This window comes from Octopus bimaculoides, chromosome 8 (assembly GCF_046866305.1).
Source record: "Octopus bimaculoides isolate indiv1 chromosome 8, ASM4686630v1, whole genome shotgun sequence".
NCBI classification, from domain to species: Eukaryota; Metazoa; Mollusca; class Cephalopoda; order Octopoda; family Octopodidae; genus Octopus; species Octopus bimaculoides.
Genome location: NC_142935.1, coordinates 32,641,032 through 32,654,533, shown reverse-complemented (window position 1 = coordinate 32,654,533; position 13,502 = coordinate 32,641,032). Strand labels below are relative to the sequence as shown.

Below are 13,502 nucleotides of genomic sequence, written 5' to 3'. Positions count from 1 at the left end.
AAATCACGTAAGTCCAGTGACTGGTTCTCAGATAGATCAGCAGAAATTCATTATCTATTCTAGAAGAACAAAAATTTAGGCAATATACTTCTTTCTCAGTCCTTGAACCCCAACTCAAGCGAAGTTTACAGAAAACTGAAAGGGAACATGCAGGCTGTTCTAAAGAAAATTAAACAGGAATGGTGGAATGATAGAGCAAAAAAAAAAATACACAAGACGCACTTGACAGAAATGACGCCAAGAGTTTGTACTCTAATGTTAAGGAGGTATATGGCCGAAAATATTCAGTAGCTCCAGTAAGAAAAGCAAATGGACGTTTGCTTCTGACTGACACCGCTTCTATTCATAAGAGCTGGGTAGAACATTTTTCTGCACTTTTGAATAGACCATCACCCATTGACATGAAGATGATAGAAAAAGTCGAGTACCTTCCAGTTATAGAAACAACTCTAAATGACATTTATTTAGCCGTGAATAAGCTGATGAAATCGGTGGAGAGGTCTTGAAATAGGGGGGCGGGGGCGTGACAAAATGTTTGAACTTTTAAATATATTAATTTTCCACTCTTGGAGAAAGCCTCAACACTGGATTTATGCCATTTTAGTCTTTTTGTATAAATCTGGACCAAAGGATCTGTGTGGTAATTTTCCTGGGACTTTGCTTTTGTCTGTGATTGGAAAGGTACTTGCTCACATTCAGTTAGAACGTTTAAATTCTTTCATAGTTCTAAGTATAGCGTCTGTGGTAGTCGCTCCTCCAAGGTCACAGTTGATTGTATATTTACTATTAGACAATTTCAGGAAAAGAGCATTGAACAGAATCTTGCCCTCTATCATTGCTTTGTTGATTTGAGCAAAGCATTTAATACTGTTAACCGAAAAACTCTGTGGCCAATTCTAAGGAAAATAGGTTGCCCAGAAAAATTAGTAAACATTATCAGGGCTTTCAATCAAGATTTAAAAGCTAGAGTCAATTTTGGTGGTAGGCTCTCTGAATCTTTTGCCGTGGAAAATGGAGTAAAGCAAGGAGACCTTGATGCACCCACCCTCTTTGCAATATACTTCGCTGCTGTACTGTCACACGCTTTCCAAAATTCCAAGGTGGTTATATACATAAAATATCGAACAACAGGAAATGTCTTTAATCTGAACAGACTGGTCTACGGCCACTGCAACGGCCACGCCCACAGTTACGCCCACGGTAACGCCCACGGTAACGCCCACGGCCACGTCCAGACCCATGGTTACGCCCACGCCAACGGGCCACGCCCACGGGCCACGCCCACGGGTCACACCCACGGGCCACGCAGACAGGCCACGCCCATGGGCCATGCCATGGACACGCCCACTGACACGCCCACAGCCATGGTCACGCCCATGCCCACGTACATTGAAAAATACACATGCATGAAATAACAGATGAGAAACAAATCGCTCGTTTACTTTCATCCAACGTATAATAAAGGTAGACAATATTGAAGTTAGTAATGTTAGAAAGTAGAAAAACAAGCGTTTAGACAGACAGCAAAACTATAATGCGTGTGATATAGAACTTTATTCAAAATTGCTGTATTCATTATAATATTCATAGGAAAATCATGGGAAAATGCAGATAAAGAACAAAACTTCACAGTTTTAAAGCGCTTTTTGCTTCATATGTCAAAAATAACTGATATACATAATAGTGACAGTATCGAAAAGTGTAGCTCGCTTTCCAAATGGACGACGAGAAAAATGTTGTAAATAGTATTATATCATAAAAGTGAGGGGAATAAAGTTAAAACAAAATGCCGAAGCAACGAAATGTAGTCGCCAAAAGTAAGAAATGGCGTATTGGTTAAATAAGAGACGTTATAGCTTTCGAAAAATGCAACTCGTGAATGGTCTGTGAAAAATTTGACTTCAAGCATCGGCTAATGACTGTTGGATGAAATGAAATCGGAGGAAATAACAAGTTTGAGTAGTATATTAGAATCAGTAAAAATGACTGTTGTATCCGTCCAGCTGAGGGGGAACACATATGCCATAGAAACCGGGAAACCGGCCCATGAGTCTGGCTAGGCTTTAAAAAAGGCGCATAATATGTATATATATATATATATATATATATATATATATATATATATATATATATATATATATACATATACATATTATGCGCCCTTTTTAAAGCCTAGCCATATATATATATGAGAAATTGATATGAAAACGGGTTTATATGTATTAGTTCCTACGTAAATTTTACCATTATTGTTGCTTGGAAACGTGCATTTGCTTGTTCCAAGTGATTTAGGATATGTTACCAGAATTGAACGTCAAGACTAGCTCTATTACATTAAGTTACACTGAACTAATGCCAGGAGACGTGATATTGTATGATTATTCGTCACAAATTATTAACTTTTTACGGAGAAAAGTTTAAAGCTTTCAGAGTCAATGCAAAAAATATGGACAATTCTAAAGATCAACACATACTTGATGTATGTATATCCACAAGTTTCTCTCTCCCCCTTTCTCACTCTCCCTCTATTTCTCTATCTATATATGTAACTGTATATATATGTGTGCGTGTGTGTGCACGTATTTTTTATGTATATGTAAATGTGTATTTATATGTATGTATATACATATATATATGTATATATATACATATATATATATATATATATATATATATATATATATATATATATATATATATATATATATATATATGAATGTGTATATATATATATATATTTATGCATATATATATATATATATATATATATATATATATATATATATATGCATATATATATATATATATATATATATATATATATATATATATATATATATATATATATATATGAATGTGTATATATATATATATATTTATGCATATATATATATATATATATATATATATATATATATATATATATATATATATATATATATATATGCATTTGCATGTATGCTCAGTATATATTACGTTTTGTTTTTATTCTATATGTATGTATATGTGTATGCATATGCATATATGTCCATATCTGAGTATGTAATAGCTACTCACATACGCGCGCACACACACACACATGTATACAGTGACATACAGAATTACACTAATTATTTGAATTCTGCTGTAATAAGATGGAGACATCCACAGTTTCCAGTCCAACTTTTCCCTGCATCACTGAAATAAAATGAAGATTTGTTTTAAATCAAATGAAATACAGATTGTGTTTATGTGTACTTTTGGCAATTTCATTTAGATGAAAAATACATATTCGATGCCGAAAGTAAATGTTTGAAACGTATAATTAAATAAGAATCAAAAACGACTAAATGAAACAATTTTAATATGCAAATGCAATTAATGGAACATATATAATAATCAGAGAATACAGTGTTACCTTTATTAGATTCGCTTTCGATGTCTGTCGATCAACGAGCAAAATATATTTTATGGGCTGTACGCAAATTACAGGGTATTTATTCATTTAATATTACGGGTATTTTATAGATACATTGTTGCTTTTAAGGTGACTTCACAATTATAATACATTTTAAAGGAAAATCATGAAGATTGTGCCTCAGGGATAAAGACATCAAGAAGAACTTTGCAGAGAGGATGAGGAAGAATTCAACAATATGTGAAGGTGTAATTTTAGAACGCTAATACACACACACACACACACACACACACACACACACACACACACACACACACACACACACACACACACACACACACTCACGCATATATATATATATATATATATATATCAAAACAATACAGTAAGTAGTAAACAAGCTTTTACCCACTTTTTTTTTGACACGCCTTAAAAAGACCATTTCAATACAATGGCTCTTCTCTCTCTCTTTTACCACATCCATCTCTCTCTATCTGTCTGATTATCAGTCTATCTATCTATCTCTCTATCTGCCTGTCTATCTATCTATCTGCTTATACATCTTCCATTGCCTCCAAAGCCTCACCCCGCAAAAAACAAAAAAAAAAAAAACAATGTTCTGTTATAAACAAAACCCCAAAAAGCACCTGTTTTATATCGAGAAAAAAATTTAAAAAAGAAAGAGAGAGAGAGCACTTTGCTCTCATGTGTCTTATTCCCTGCTGAGGTTACCATGGTCTTTTCCGTAGGCTTTTCTCTCCATGGATAAGCCTAATGTTACCCCATTTTACACAATTGACATTTTCTGTGATATACGATACCCCATTTTTTTTTTCTTATAGAAAAGCTCTACAGTTGTATTTGACCCCTCTGTGTGCAGCCCTGTGTGGCTAATAAAAGAAAGATTTTCACAGAATTATATTTGACAAGTTCGAAAGACGAACGAAAGCGCTAATATATGTATAAAATAAATGAAAGAAGTTATTCCAAAATTCTGACGACTTTTTTTCAATATTTAATTCTGTACATCACACCTAACACTTTACACACACACACACACACACACACACACACACACACACACACACACACACACACACACACACATATATATATATATATATATATGGGAGAATATACAAAAAATAACAACAGACGAGGACAGGTGGTGTAAATAACAAAAGTATATATTAGTATGACGCTCGGGAATACGGAAAGTCTTTGACGTTTCAAGCTACGCTCTTCAACAGAAAGAATACGGAGACAAGGAGAAAAACACGGAGAAAAAAAATTGAATAGTGTTCAGTCAACGGTCAATCATACATACATATATATATCTACACATGGCCTTGAATATATTAATGTTGAGAAAGCACCATGGAATAAAATAATACTAATACTAATGAAATAATAAAACTAACAGCAACAGCAGTAGCAGCAGCAGCAACAGCATCAGCAACAGTAAGTACAGCGATAAGGATAATGGTTTGAAAACCAGGGGAGCAATTGCCCAGCCGACCTGTCGGACTACTTTGATAGAGAAGGTGTTTCGGTAAAAATGCCGGCCGGTAGAAACCTAAAAACACCCCTCATTTGTGATTGAAAATGCCAAGCAAAATAAATGTCGAATACAGTGTGAACGGGACTGGAACCAATGGTGAAGGTCCGCAACCCGGCAAGTGCCCTACTGTGCAGCAGGATCGACCCGGTCATGACCCGGCAGCTGCTAGCTATGCTACAAGACATAAATGGAGTAAACAAGTAAAAATGATGGTTATCGAGTGTCACTACTGGAGCACCCCAGTGCCTGTGAGAGGGTACAGAAAACAAATGCACTGTGAATGGACAGCAATGGAACTTTCGAAATTACTGAAATGAAATTATGTGACCAAGCAAGAGCAATACCAAAGAATGGATAGTTAACAGAATTGGAAATAGAAGCTATTAAAAGAAGGTTGTTGTGTAATGCTGAGCATGCGAGATACGAAAGTGGTACAGTGGAAGAGATGGACAATTGTTCACTAGAATATAATACCGTGAACTGTGAAAGAATTGAGATTAGTGACTACTCAAATAATGAAGGTCTATTAATAAAAGACAGAATTGTGGATCTACTAAATACAGAAGGAACCGAATTTATGTGCAACTTTAAGAAAGCTAACCAATGGAGACTAAATCAAGAGACGAATAAAGTCAATATTATACTGAGACACATTGAAACAAAGAACTTGACACAAACAAATAACCTTATCAAGGCTGCTACTAGGATTGTGGCGGAAAGGATGGAATTGAGAACTACTGAAAATAGAATAGTATTGAAAGTAGAGAATAGATCGAGTAGAGAAAAAAAATGAAAAACAAGGGAAAAAGTACAAAAAGTGCATGAAGAAGACTGTCACATCAAGGAACTAGAAAATCAATTCCATGTAGCCATAACAAAAGTTGCTGGAAAAAAATAGGTGGGATTGGTTGAAAAAAGAAGCACTAAAAAAGAGACCTAGAGCACTAAACTGGCAGCGTAAGTACTTGCTTAATAGAGTGGGTGAAACCATTGCTCATATCTTGAACGAATGGCCTGGACTTGCCCAAAACAATTACAAGTTGTGGCGATACGATGAGGTAACGAAAGTGCTACAAAGGAATCTGTCCGAAAAGTGGAGACTAGAGAGAGGCAAACCTGTTATCTGCACAAACTGCAATGAGCGGTGGAGTCGGAGACTAGCAAAATCCTCTAGGATTTCTCAATCCAAACAGATCAGGTGTTAGAGCATAACAGACCGGACCCAGTGGTGGGCGAAAAGATGCACAACGTGTGTTATAGTTGATGTTGCATGCCCCTTTGACTACGAACAGAAAAGAAAGAAGGTGAAGAAATAGAGAGATAACACCCCTCTTAAGTACGAAATAGCCCGGCTATTGAAAATGAAGAAGTTGAATATAGTGCCAATTATTGTTGGCTGCTTGGAAACAGCATCAGAAGTCATCAAGAAGAATATGAAAGAAATTGGAATAGAGTGCCCAGTAGAACTGTTGCAAAAGGTTTGCCTCCTTGGCACGGCCAGAATAAGCAGGAAAGTATTAGATAGTTGAAAAAAAAAACGGATAGCATAGTACGGTAAGATGCAGACAGCAAGCACGCTACGCATGCAAGACTCAAAGAGTTCCAACAAAAAGTGTGAAAAAAGGAAATAATGATAATGATAATTCTTTCTTTATCTGCTACAAGTGTCGCAGAAAAAATATAGGAACGACAGAATACACAAGTCAGCGGGTTGTTTATATGGAATACGTGTAAACGGAAAAAGATTTAAAACAACGAAATTCCGAAGTGGTTTTAGACGCCATCGAGTTCCGTGTCATCTTGCTTTACAGGTGCATCATGGAAAATGCCAACTTACAAATGCATGTTCAGAGTAGGCCCATTCACACGGGTAATCGTTGGCAATCGGTGCATTGTGTTCTTGATCGAGACACTCTATTTCACATTGCTGATGTTCACTCAGTTTACACGAATGAGTAGTACTTGTATTTCAAACGGTCAGCCTTGTCAATTTGTGAGTCAAGCAGACTCTTCTGAGAACTATGTTAAGGGTGCACGTGTCCGTGGAGTGATCAGCCTCTTGCACGTTAATTTCACGTGCTCGCTGTTCTCCTGATCGTATCAACTGGAACACTCGTCTTCGTAACCGACGGAGTACCAGTTTTTATTGGTTAAACATTCCAATCAAATCTTCCGCCAAGAGCAAAAGTAATAGATCTGGCATGATTAGTTGGAGCATAATTAAAACCTCATGTACAATGATATAGGTTACCTGCCCTGCAGATGTGAATGTCTTCCATAATCAACAAGAATAAGATTATCTGTGGACAACAACTGGGGAACCATTTGATCCTCTGTCCTGATTACAGAGACGTTTATAGCAATAATCCTTCATGCAGTTGGCTATGTTAGTAAATGTCAAAGGAAAACTCCAGAAAAGGTAGATCTTCAAACAAAAATATATACATAAATAAATAAAAAATGTTATTGTTGTTGTTGGCAATCCGTCGCTTACGACGTCGAGGGTTCCAGTTGATCCGATCAACGGAACAACCTGCTCGTAAAATTAACGTGCAAGTGGCTGAGTACTCCACAGACACGTGTACCCTTAACGTAGTTCTCGGAGATATTCAGCGTGACACAGTGTGACAAGGCTGACCCTTTGAATTACAGGCACAACAGAAACAGGAAGTAAGAGTGAGAGAAAGTTGTGGTGAAAGAGTACAGCAGGGTTCGCCACCATCTCCTGCCGGAGCCTCGTGGAGCTTTAAGTGTTTGCGCTCAATAAACACTCACAACGCCCGGTCTGAAAATCGAAACCACGATCTTATGACCGCGAGTCCTGTGCCCTAACCAGTGTGCCATTGCGCCTCCACAACATAAATAAGTAAAAAATAAACTCACTCTAACTTCACAATTCATAAGAGAAGAAATACGTTACTTACAAGTAGCATTCTGTCTGTAAACAATTTCGTAATATGTAACATTTAGCTTTTGTGCTCTCATCGCATACCATGAGGTCCCAGATACCTTGATGTGAATCCTCTGAAAACTGAAAGTGATAAATTACAACTGATGAACTGAATAAGGGAATATTTTATGATTTTTGTTTTTAATACAATCAATTCTGCTTAATGAAATCACTGAGTTAATCTTTTTATCACTGAAATTAGTGAATGTGTCGTCACCGTTTAATAATTGTAATTTAAGGAAATCAGATCTTGCTCGTATTTAGCTTCAGTTCATCTCTCATCATGCAGATCTATAATCAAAAGCTATTTCAGCCACGACCATCACATCATATTTCTTTTCACAACACAGTTCAACTAGGACTACATTGACCAATTATGATAGAGTGCTATCTTAATAAGATTTTATTATTATATGACGATGAATTCTCTGTGTTCTAAATTGTTGTAGAGAATATAATATTACATCATTCCTCTTTTGATTTAATTCATTGTTGGCAAATCTTTCTGCATTTACAGCATACTGTAGCGGGCCTTGATTACTGTTTGCCAAGTACTCTGTCAAGTTTCTTCTTTCTCTGTTGCTGATTCCTGTACACTTATCGAGCCACGTCCAATCTTACTCTACATGTACAACCTGTATACAGTCGCCTTAGGGTAGAAGATATAATGCATTGCCATCGGCATCCCTTGTTGGTCAAACTCCGTTTGTGTCCATCTCATAATGGGTGCAGGCTTGAAGAATCGTTAGTATTCAGGACGATATGCTTAGCGGTATTTCGTCCGTCGCTATGTTCTGAGATAAAATTCCACTGAGGTCGTTTTTGCCTTTCATCCTTTCGGGGTCGATAAATTAAGTACCAGTTGAGTCCTGAGATCTATGTAATCGACTAGTCCCCTCCCACAAAATCCAGGCCTTGTGTCTATTGCAAAAAGATCTATTATTATTATTATTATTATTATTATTATTATTATTATTATTATTATTATTATTATTATTACTATTATTATTATCATTATTATTTTATGTTTGACTTTTGCTTTGCATTTGTATAAGTTGGATCCAAGTCTCACCCAGAGACCTCAAGAGACAACAAGTTAGAAGTTCATGTAGGTGTTATGCCTAGGGTACCATATATTTGAATTTGAACAGTGTTGTTCTAGAGAATGTTTTAAAATTTGAGATCACATAGACAGTATTTTACATAGATATATCATTATTATTATTATTGTTGTTATTATTATTATTATTATTATTATTATTATTATTATTATTATTATTATTATTATTATTATTATTATTATTATCATCATCATCATCATCATTCTGTTCATTCAATTTTGTTTCCATTATTTACCATGTCAATTTGGAGGCAAGGTCACTTACTGAATAATCTTAGGTTCCTCGATGCAGATGGGATTAGCGATCGGCCAAACTAGGATTCATTATCGTCGATGACTATGAGACATTTTTATCTCGTGTTCTGTTGAGATCCAACAGTTGGATGACAGTATTATTCTTTAAATTTCAAGGCACGGTCCATTATCCTGGATCCAGTCAGTAAGTCGGTGTACCTGGAGTTGAGCAGTATCAGGGTTGGTGATTACAGATAAGTTGTCACCTATGCCCGACAGTGACAATATGACTGGATTTCTTTTTCAGACGTCTTTAAGCTTTCCTAGTGACGTTCTTGAATCTCTGCAACTAGTGGGTGAATGGAAATGCATTTTAGGAACATGGCTGGAATGCGTGGGACTAGCTCAAAGGTGGAAGATAACAACTATATTTCTCTGATGTTCCTGAGTAGACGAGAAGCAAGTATAATGGGCCGTCCAAATCGTATCTGGATAAAATATTTGTTAGGCCAGCTGCTAAGCATAAGGTAGGATGCCCACATTTTGAATTGGTTGCCTGCACAAACCATAAATTTGAGACGTGTTCGTTTAAACTAGTGAAGACTCAGTCATTCTCAGCGCCACACAAAGACTACAATTAGTTGCCCGAATTATGGATTTAGTGAATTATTTATGGAGAAGTCCACAGAGGAAATGACCACTTGTGTATTTGTGATTACCTGTGACTAACAATTAAAAGATCATCATCATCGTCGTCATCATTATCTTCATCATCATCGTCATCACCATCATCATTTAAAAGGATTAAAAGTAGAATCGGTAAGGTTGCAAACGATGAGCCAAGTTGAAGTTACATTTGTTCCTTAATGTTTTGAGTTCGAATCCTGTAACGTTCATGCTTCTCATTTATTTTCCAGGATCGATAAAAGAACACTAGTCATTTTCTGAAATCGATGCATTTAACTGTACCATTTTCCCGAAATGTATACCTGCTTGCCTATGGGAGAAATCGTAATTACTAACTTAGAACAAGTATTGGTGCTAATAAAGAACAAGGAATTAATATATACTTTTCTTTGAAGCTGTATGTTACTGATGTGTTTCCAAACCATGGTGTTGTAATGAGTTTACTAGGATCAAACCAGGATGTGTAAGTTGTTCCTCTTCCATCAAATGTTAATGATTGAACCTCCGTATTATTATTTCTCAAAATCAGTTTCACCTGAAAATAAAAGGTGAAGAAAGATCAACGAAAAATCTGACAGAGTGAAAGAGAAAGGAGGCGAGCGTGAGATTAAATGAGAAAGCAGGAAGACGAAAGAAAGATGGAGAGAAAAAGTTGGAAGACAGAGAGAGGGACGGTGAGATTGAGAGCGAGAAATGGAGAGCGAGAAATGGAGAGCGAACGAGAGGAAATGAAGAAAGATGATTGTAAGAAAGTAATGACAAGAAAAATGGGTGGGGTCCGTTTAGAAAGACAGAATTCTAGGGAAATATATGCATGCATTTTTGTGTACCTTATGGAAGATTGAAGTGAATGACAAACTAATACATATTGATTTAGGAGTAACTGTTTATCAAAATCACCAGTATTTACCAAAGCAAATGAGTTGTTCTCATCTGTAAAAACTGCGATGGCGTCTCCGATTCCCAAGAAGGGGAGTTTCTTTGAACCAGATTCCCCCAAAACGTCCTTACACTGCAAGATCTCAAAAACAATGGAATCAGTAACGAACAATCCATTCTACCCCACCTTAGGTCTCTCTTTCTCCCTCCCTCTCCCTCACTCTCTCCCTCCTCAGTGTCCTATAGTACAGCTTTTTCTATTCTCAAAGAATTGCCTTCAGAGCGGCTTTATATCTCTGAGACTTTTACAACGAGAAGTTCCAAACTTGAACTTTCTCAAGATGCTGCTTCTCAGGAAACAGTACTCAAGATTAGATATTTTCTGATTTGTAGTAGACTTATCTGATATTTCCATGAAACCAAACGATTGCGTAGAGTTTCTTTCTTTGGGTGAACTTTTTAGTTGCTAAGCATTTACAGTTAGCTATCTTTGAGCTTTCTCGCTAAAAGAAATAACCAAATAAGAATATTTGTGGGCGTGTTTATTTCTGTGTCAGCTTGTACGCGCGTGCGTATATGTACAAATGTGTGTGCATGCATGTATATATATATATATATATGTGTGTGTGTGTGTGTGTGTGTGTGTGTGTGTGTGTGTGTGTGTGTAAATGTATGTGTGTATGTATACGTTAGTGTGACTGTTTTTGTATCTGCGTATGAATACCGAAGCAAGGAATATGGGACTTGAAGGAGCTAAAACTGAGCCCGCATGGTTCAAACAGCAACAGCGTCAACAATATCAAGAAATTAAATTAGATATACAATGGCAATATCGAGAGGAAAATATAAAATAATAACAGCCAAGACATAACTGACAGCTATGAAGACGGTTTATTAAATGATAATCGTTTTGAAATTTTGAAAATGTATTACCTTTTCAATAGGCAAAATGTTCCAGTGTTTATAAATAGGACTCTTTTTAATAGCCGTTTTGTTGAACACGAATATTTTCTGCCAGCCCGAACCTGCATGAGTCATGAATAGAAATGATTTAAATGTAAAGGAATGGACAAACTCTTTAAGAAATTTCATTAAGATTTTGAAAGAAATATGTTAATTTGTTATACAATAGAGTGAAACTATTGCTTTCATTTAGGAATCTTTATTTTTATATTCGATATAAAATTTTCCCAAGATTCATTTTAATATTTTTGATTTTTTAGTTTCTATTTCACTAATTTCAGAATTTGATATTCAAATGAAATACGAGAACGTAGTTGTTGTTGCTATTTAGCACCACCTCAACGCTGATTGAGAAAACTTATAAGAAAAGTTGTTCTAGCCAGGCCCCCCCCCCCCCCCGTCCATATGTTATAAATTTCGTATCTTGAACAAAATAATCCAGTGTTTACCATTCTTTTCAAAATGATAGGATGTAATTTCAAGGAGAATTGTTTTATATTTCAAGCTGGTCGAGCGACCACAGTAGGTCTATTTCTCTGACAATAAATCGATAAAATATTTTATTGAAAGAATTATGAATAAAGACTAACTGATAAAGATAATGACGATATAAGTCGTTGCTTAAAATGAAAAAAAAAATGAAAATAATTCTTATCGACGCCATCTGCATGAAAAAAAAAATTATAAAATGATTCGGTTGTGATATTAGTCTTTAAATGATGTAATCTTAATTATTTTGTGAGAAAGGGAAATTAATTCCTGACAAGTTACGATAATTTTACGACCGTTTTATGCACTTGTCTAAACTATAACGAGAGAACCATTAAGTTTGTGTAAAAGATGTAATCTGATAGATGTAGAGAACTAGAACAGTTTAGAGAATAAATCAGGGAAGGCATGGAGATATAAAAGAACTGATTTAGTAATATTAATGTAATATGATCGAAAACAGAGTTAAACAGACACACAGACACAAAAAAAGCACACACACATACGTACACAAAAGAAAACCTGATTTTACTCACTGTTTCCAGAGAACCTGATGAAAGATGAACAATTGCATTCAGTTTCCACAAGTCCATCGCTGTACAACAATTCATGCATTTTGCACGGTCCATTACAATAGCTAAAATAACCACACTTGTCATTCAACAGACACCGTAATGAGCATTCCGTGACGGATGAGGTATATTCTCTTTCTACTACTGGAAATTTCCAGCATCTTGACGTGGACGTTTTCCTAAAAAGTTGTCCGTCATTGTTTGGCTGACTAGTTGTAAAGATCACGAGCAAAATAATTGTGAAAACTTGCAGACGACTGAAAATCATATGGTTTTGATTTGACATTTCCTCTCCTGAAAAATATACAAATATATATATATACAAATAATAAATGAGTATATGCATATATACGTACATGTAAGTACATACCTACATCTACCTGTATATATAGATGCATATCTGGGTACAGAACGTTGCAAACAAAACGTAGACAAAATAATAAGCAAAGTACAGAAAACACACAGGCCACATAGAGAACATTTCCTTCATCAGCTGTCAACATTCTAACACTGGCGTTTCAAAGAGTTTGGACAAGACGCATCGTTAAAATGGCTCTTCCCATATATATATATATATATATATATATATATATATATATATATATATATATATATACGCGTATATAGTGAGTTTTGAAGTGATGTATTGA

At 35.6% G+C, this 13,502-nt stretch overlaps 1 protein-coding gene across 1 annotated transcript; it reads right to left on the bottom strand.

Moving 5' to 3' along the window:
- Positions 1 to 2,966: 2,966 nt before the first annotated feature.
- On the bottom strand, positions 2,967 to 13,127 carry LOC149134352 (uncharacterized). Its single transcript, XM_089355951.1, has 5 exons — positions 12,817 to 13,127; positions 11,762 to 11,853; positions 10,333 to 10,484; positions 7,883 to 7,989; positions 2,967 to 3,177 (listed from the first exon to the last, which is right to left on the bottom strand). Exons 1-5 carry the CDS (start codon positions 13,118 to 13,120, stop codon positions 3,107 to 3,109), a joined length of 726 nt encoding a protein of 241 aa, XP_089212077.1. The 5' UTR covers positions 13,121 to 13,127; the 3' UTR covers positions 2,967 to 3,106.
- Positions 13,128 to 13,502: the final 375 nt, after the last annotated feature.

What these genes read in the sequence shown, in the direction of transcription:
- LOC149134352 (XM_089355951.1), bottom strand. Translation starts at nt 13,120, where the DNA reads ATGATTTTCAGTCGTCTGCAAGTTTTCACAATTATTTTGCTCGTGATC. An exon ending in ACATACAGCTTCAAAGAAAA is followed by an intron (nt 7,990 to 10,332) that starts GTATATATTAAT and finishes TATCACTTTCAG; the next exon opens with TTTTCAGAGGATTCACATCA. An exon ending in TTACAGACAGAATGCTACTT is followed by an intron (nt 3,178 to 7,882) that starts GTAAGTAACGTA and finishes ATTTTATTTCAG; the next exon opens with TGATGCAGGGAAAAGTTGGA.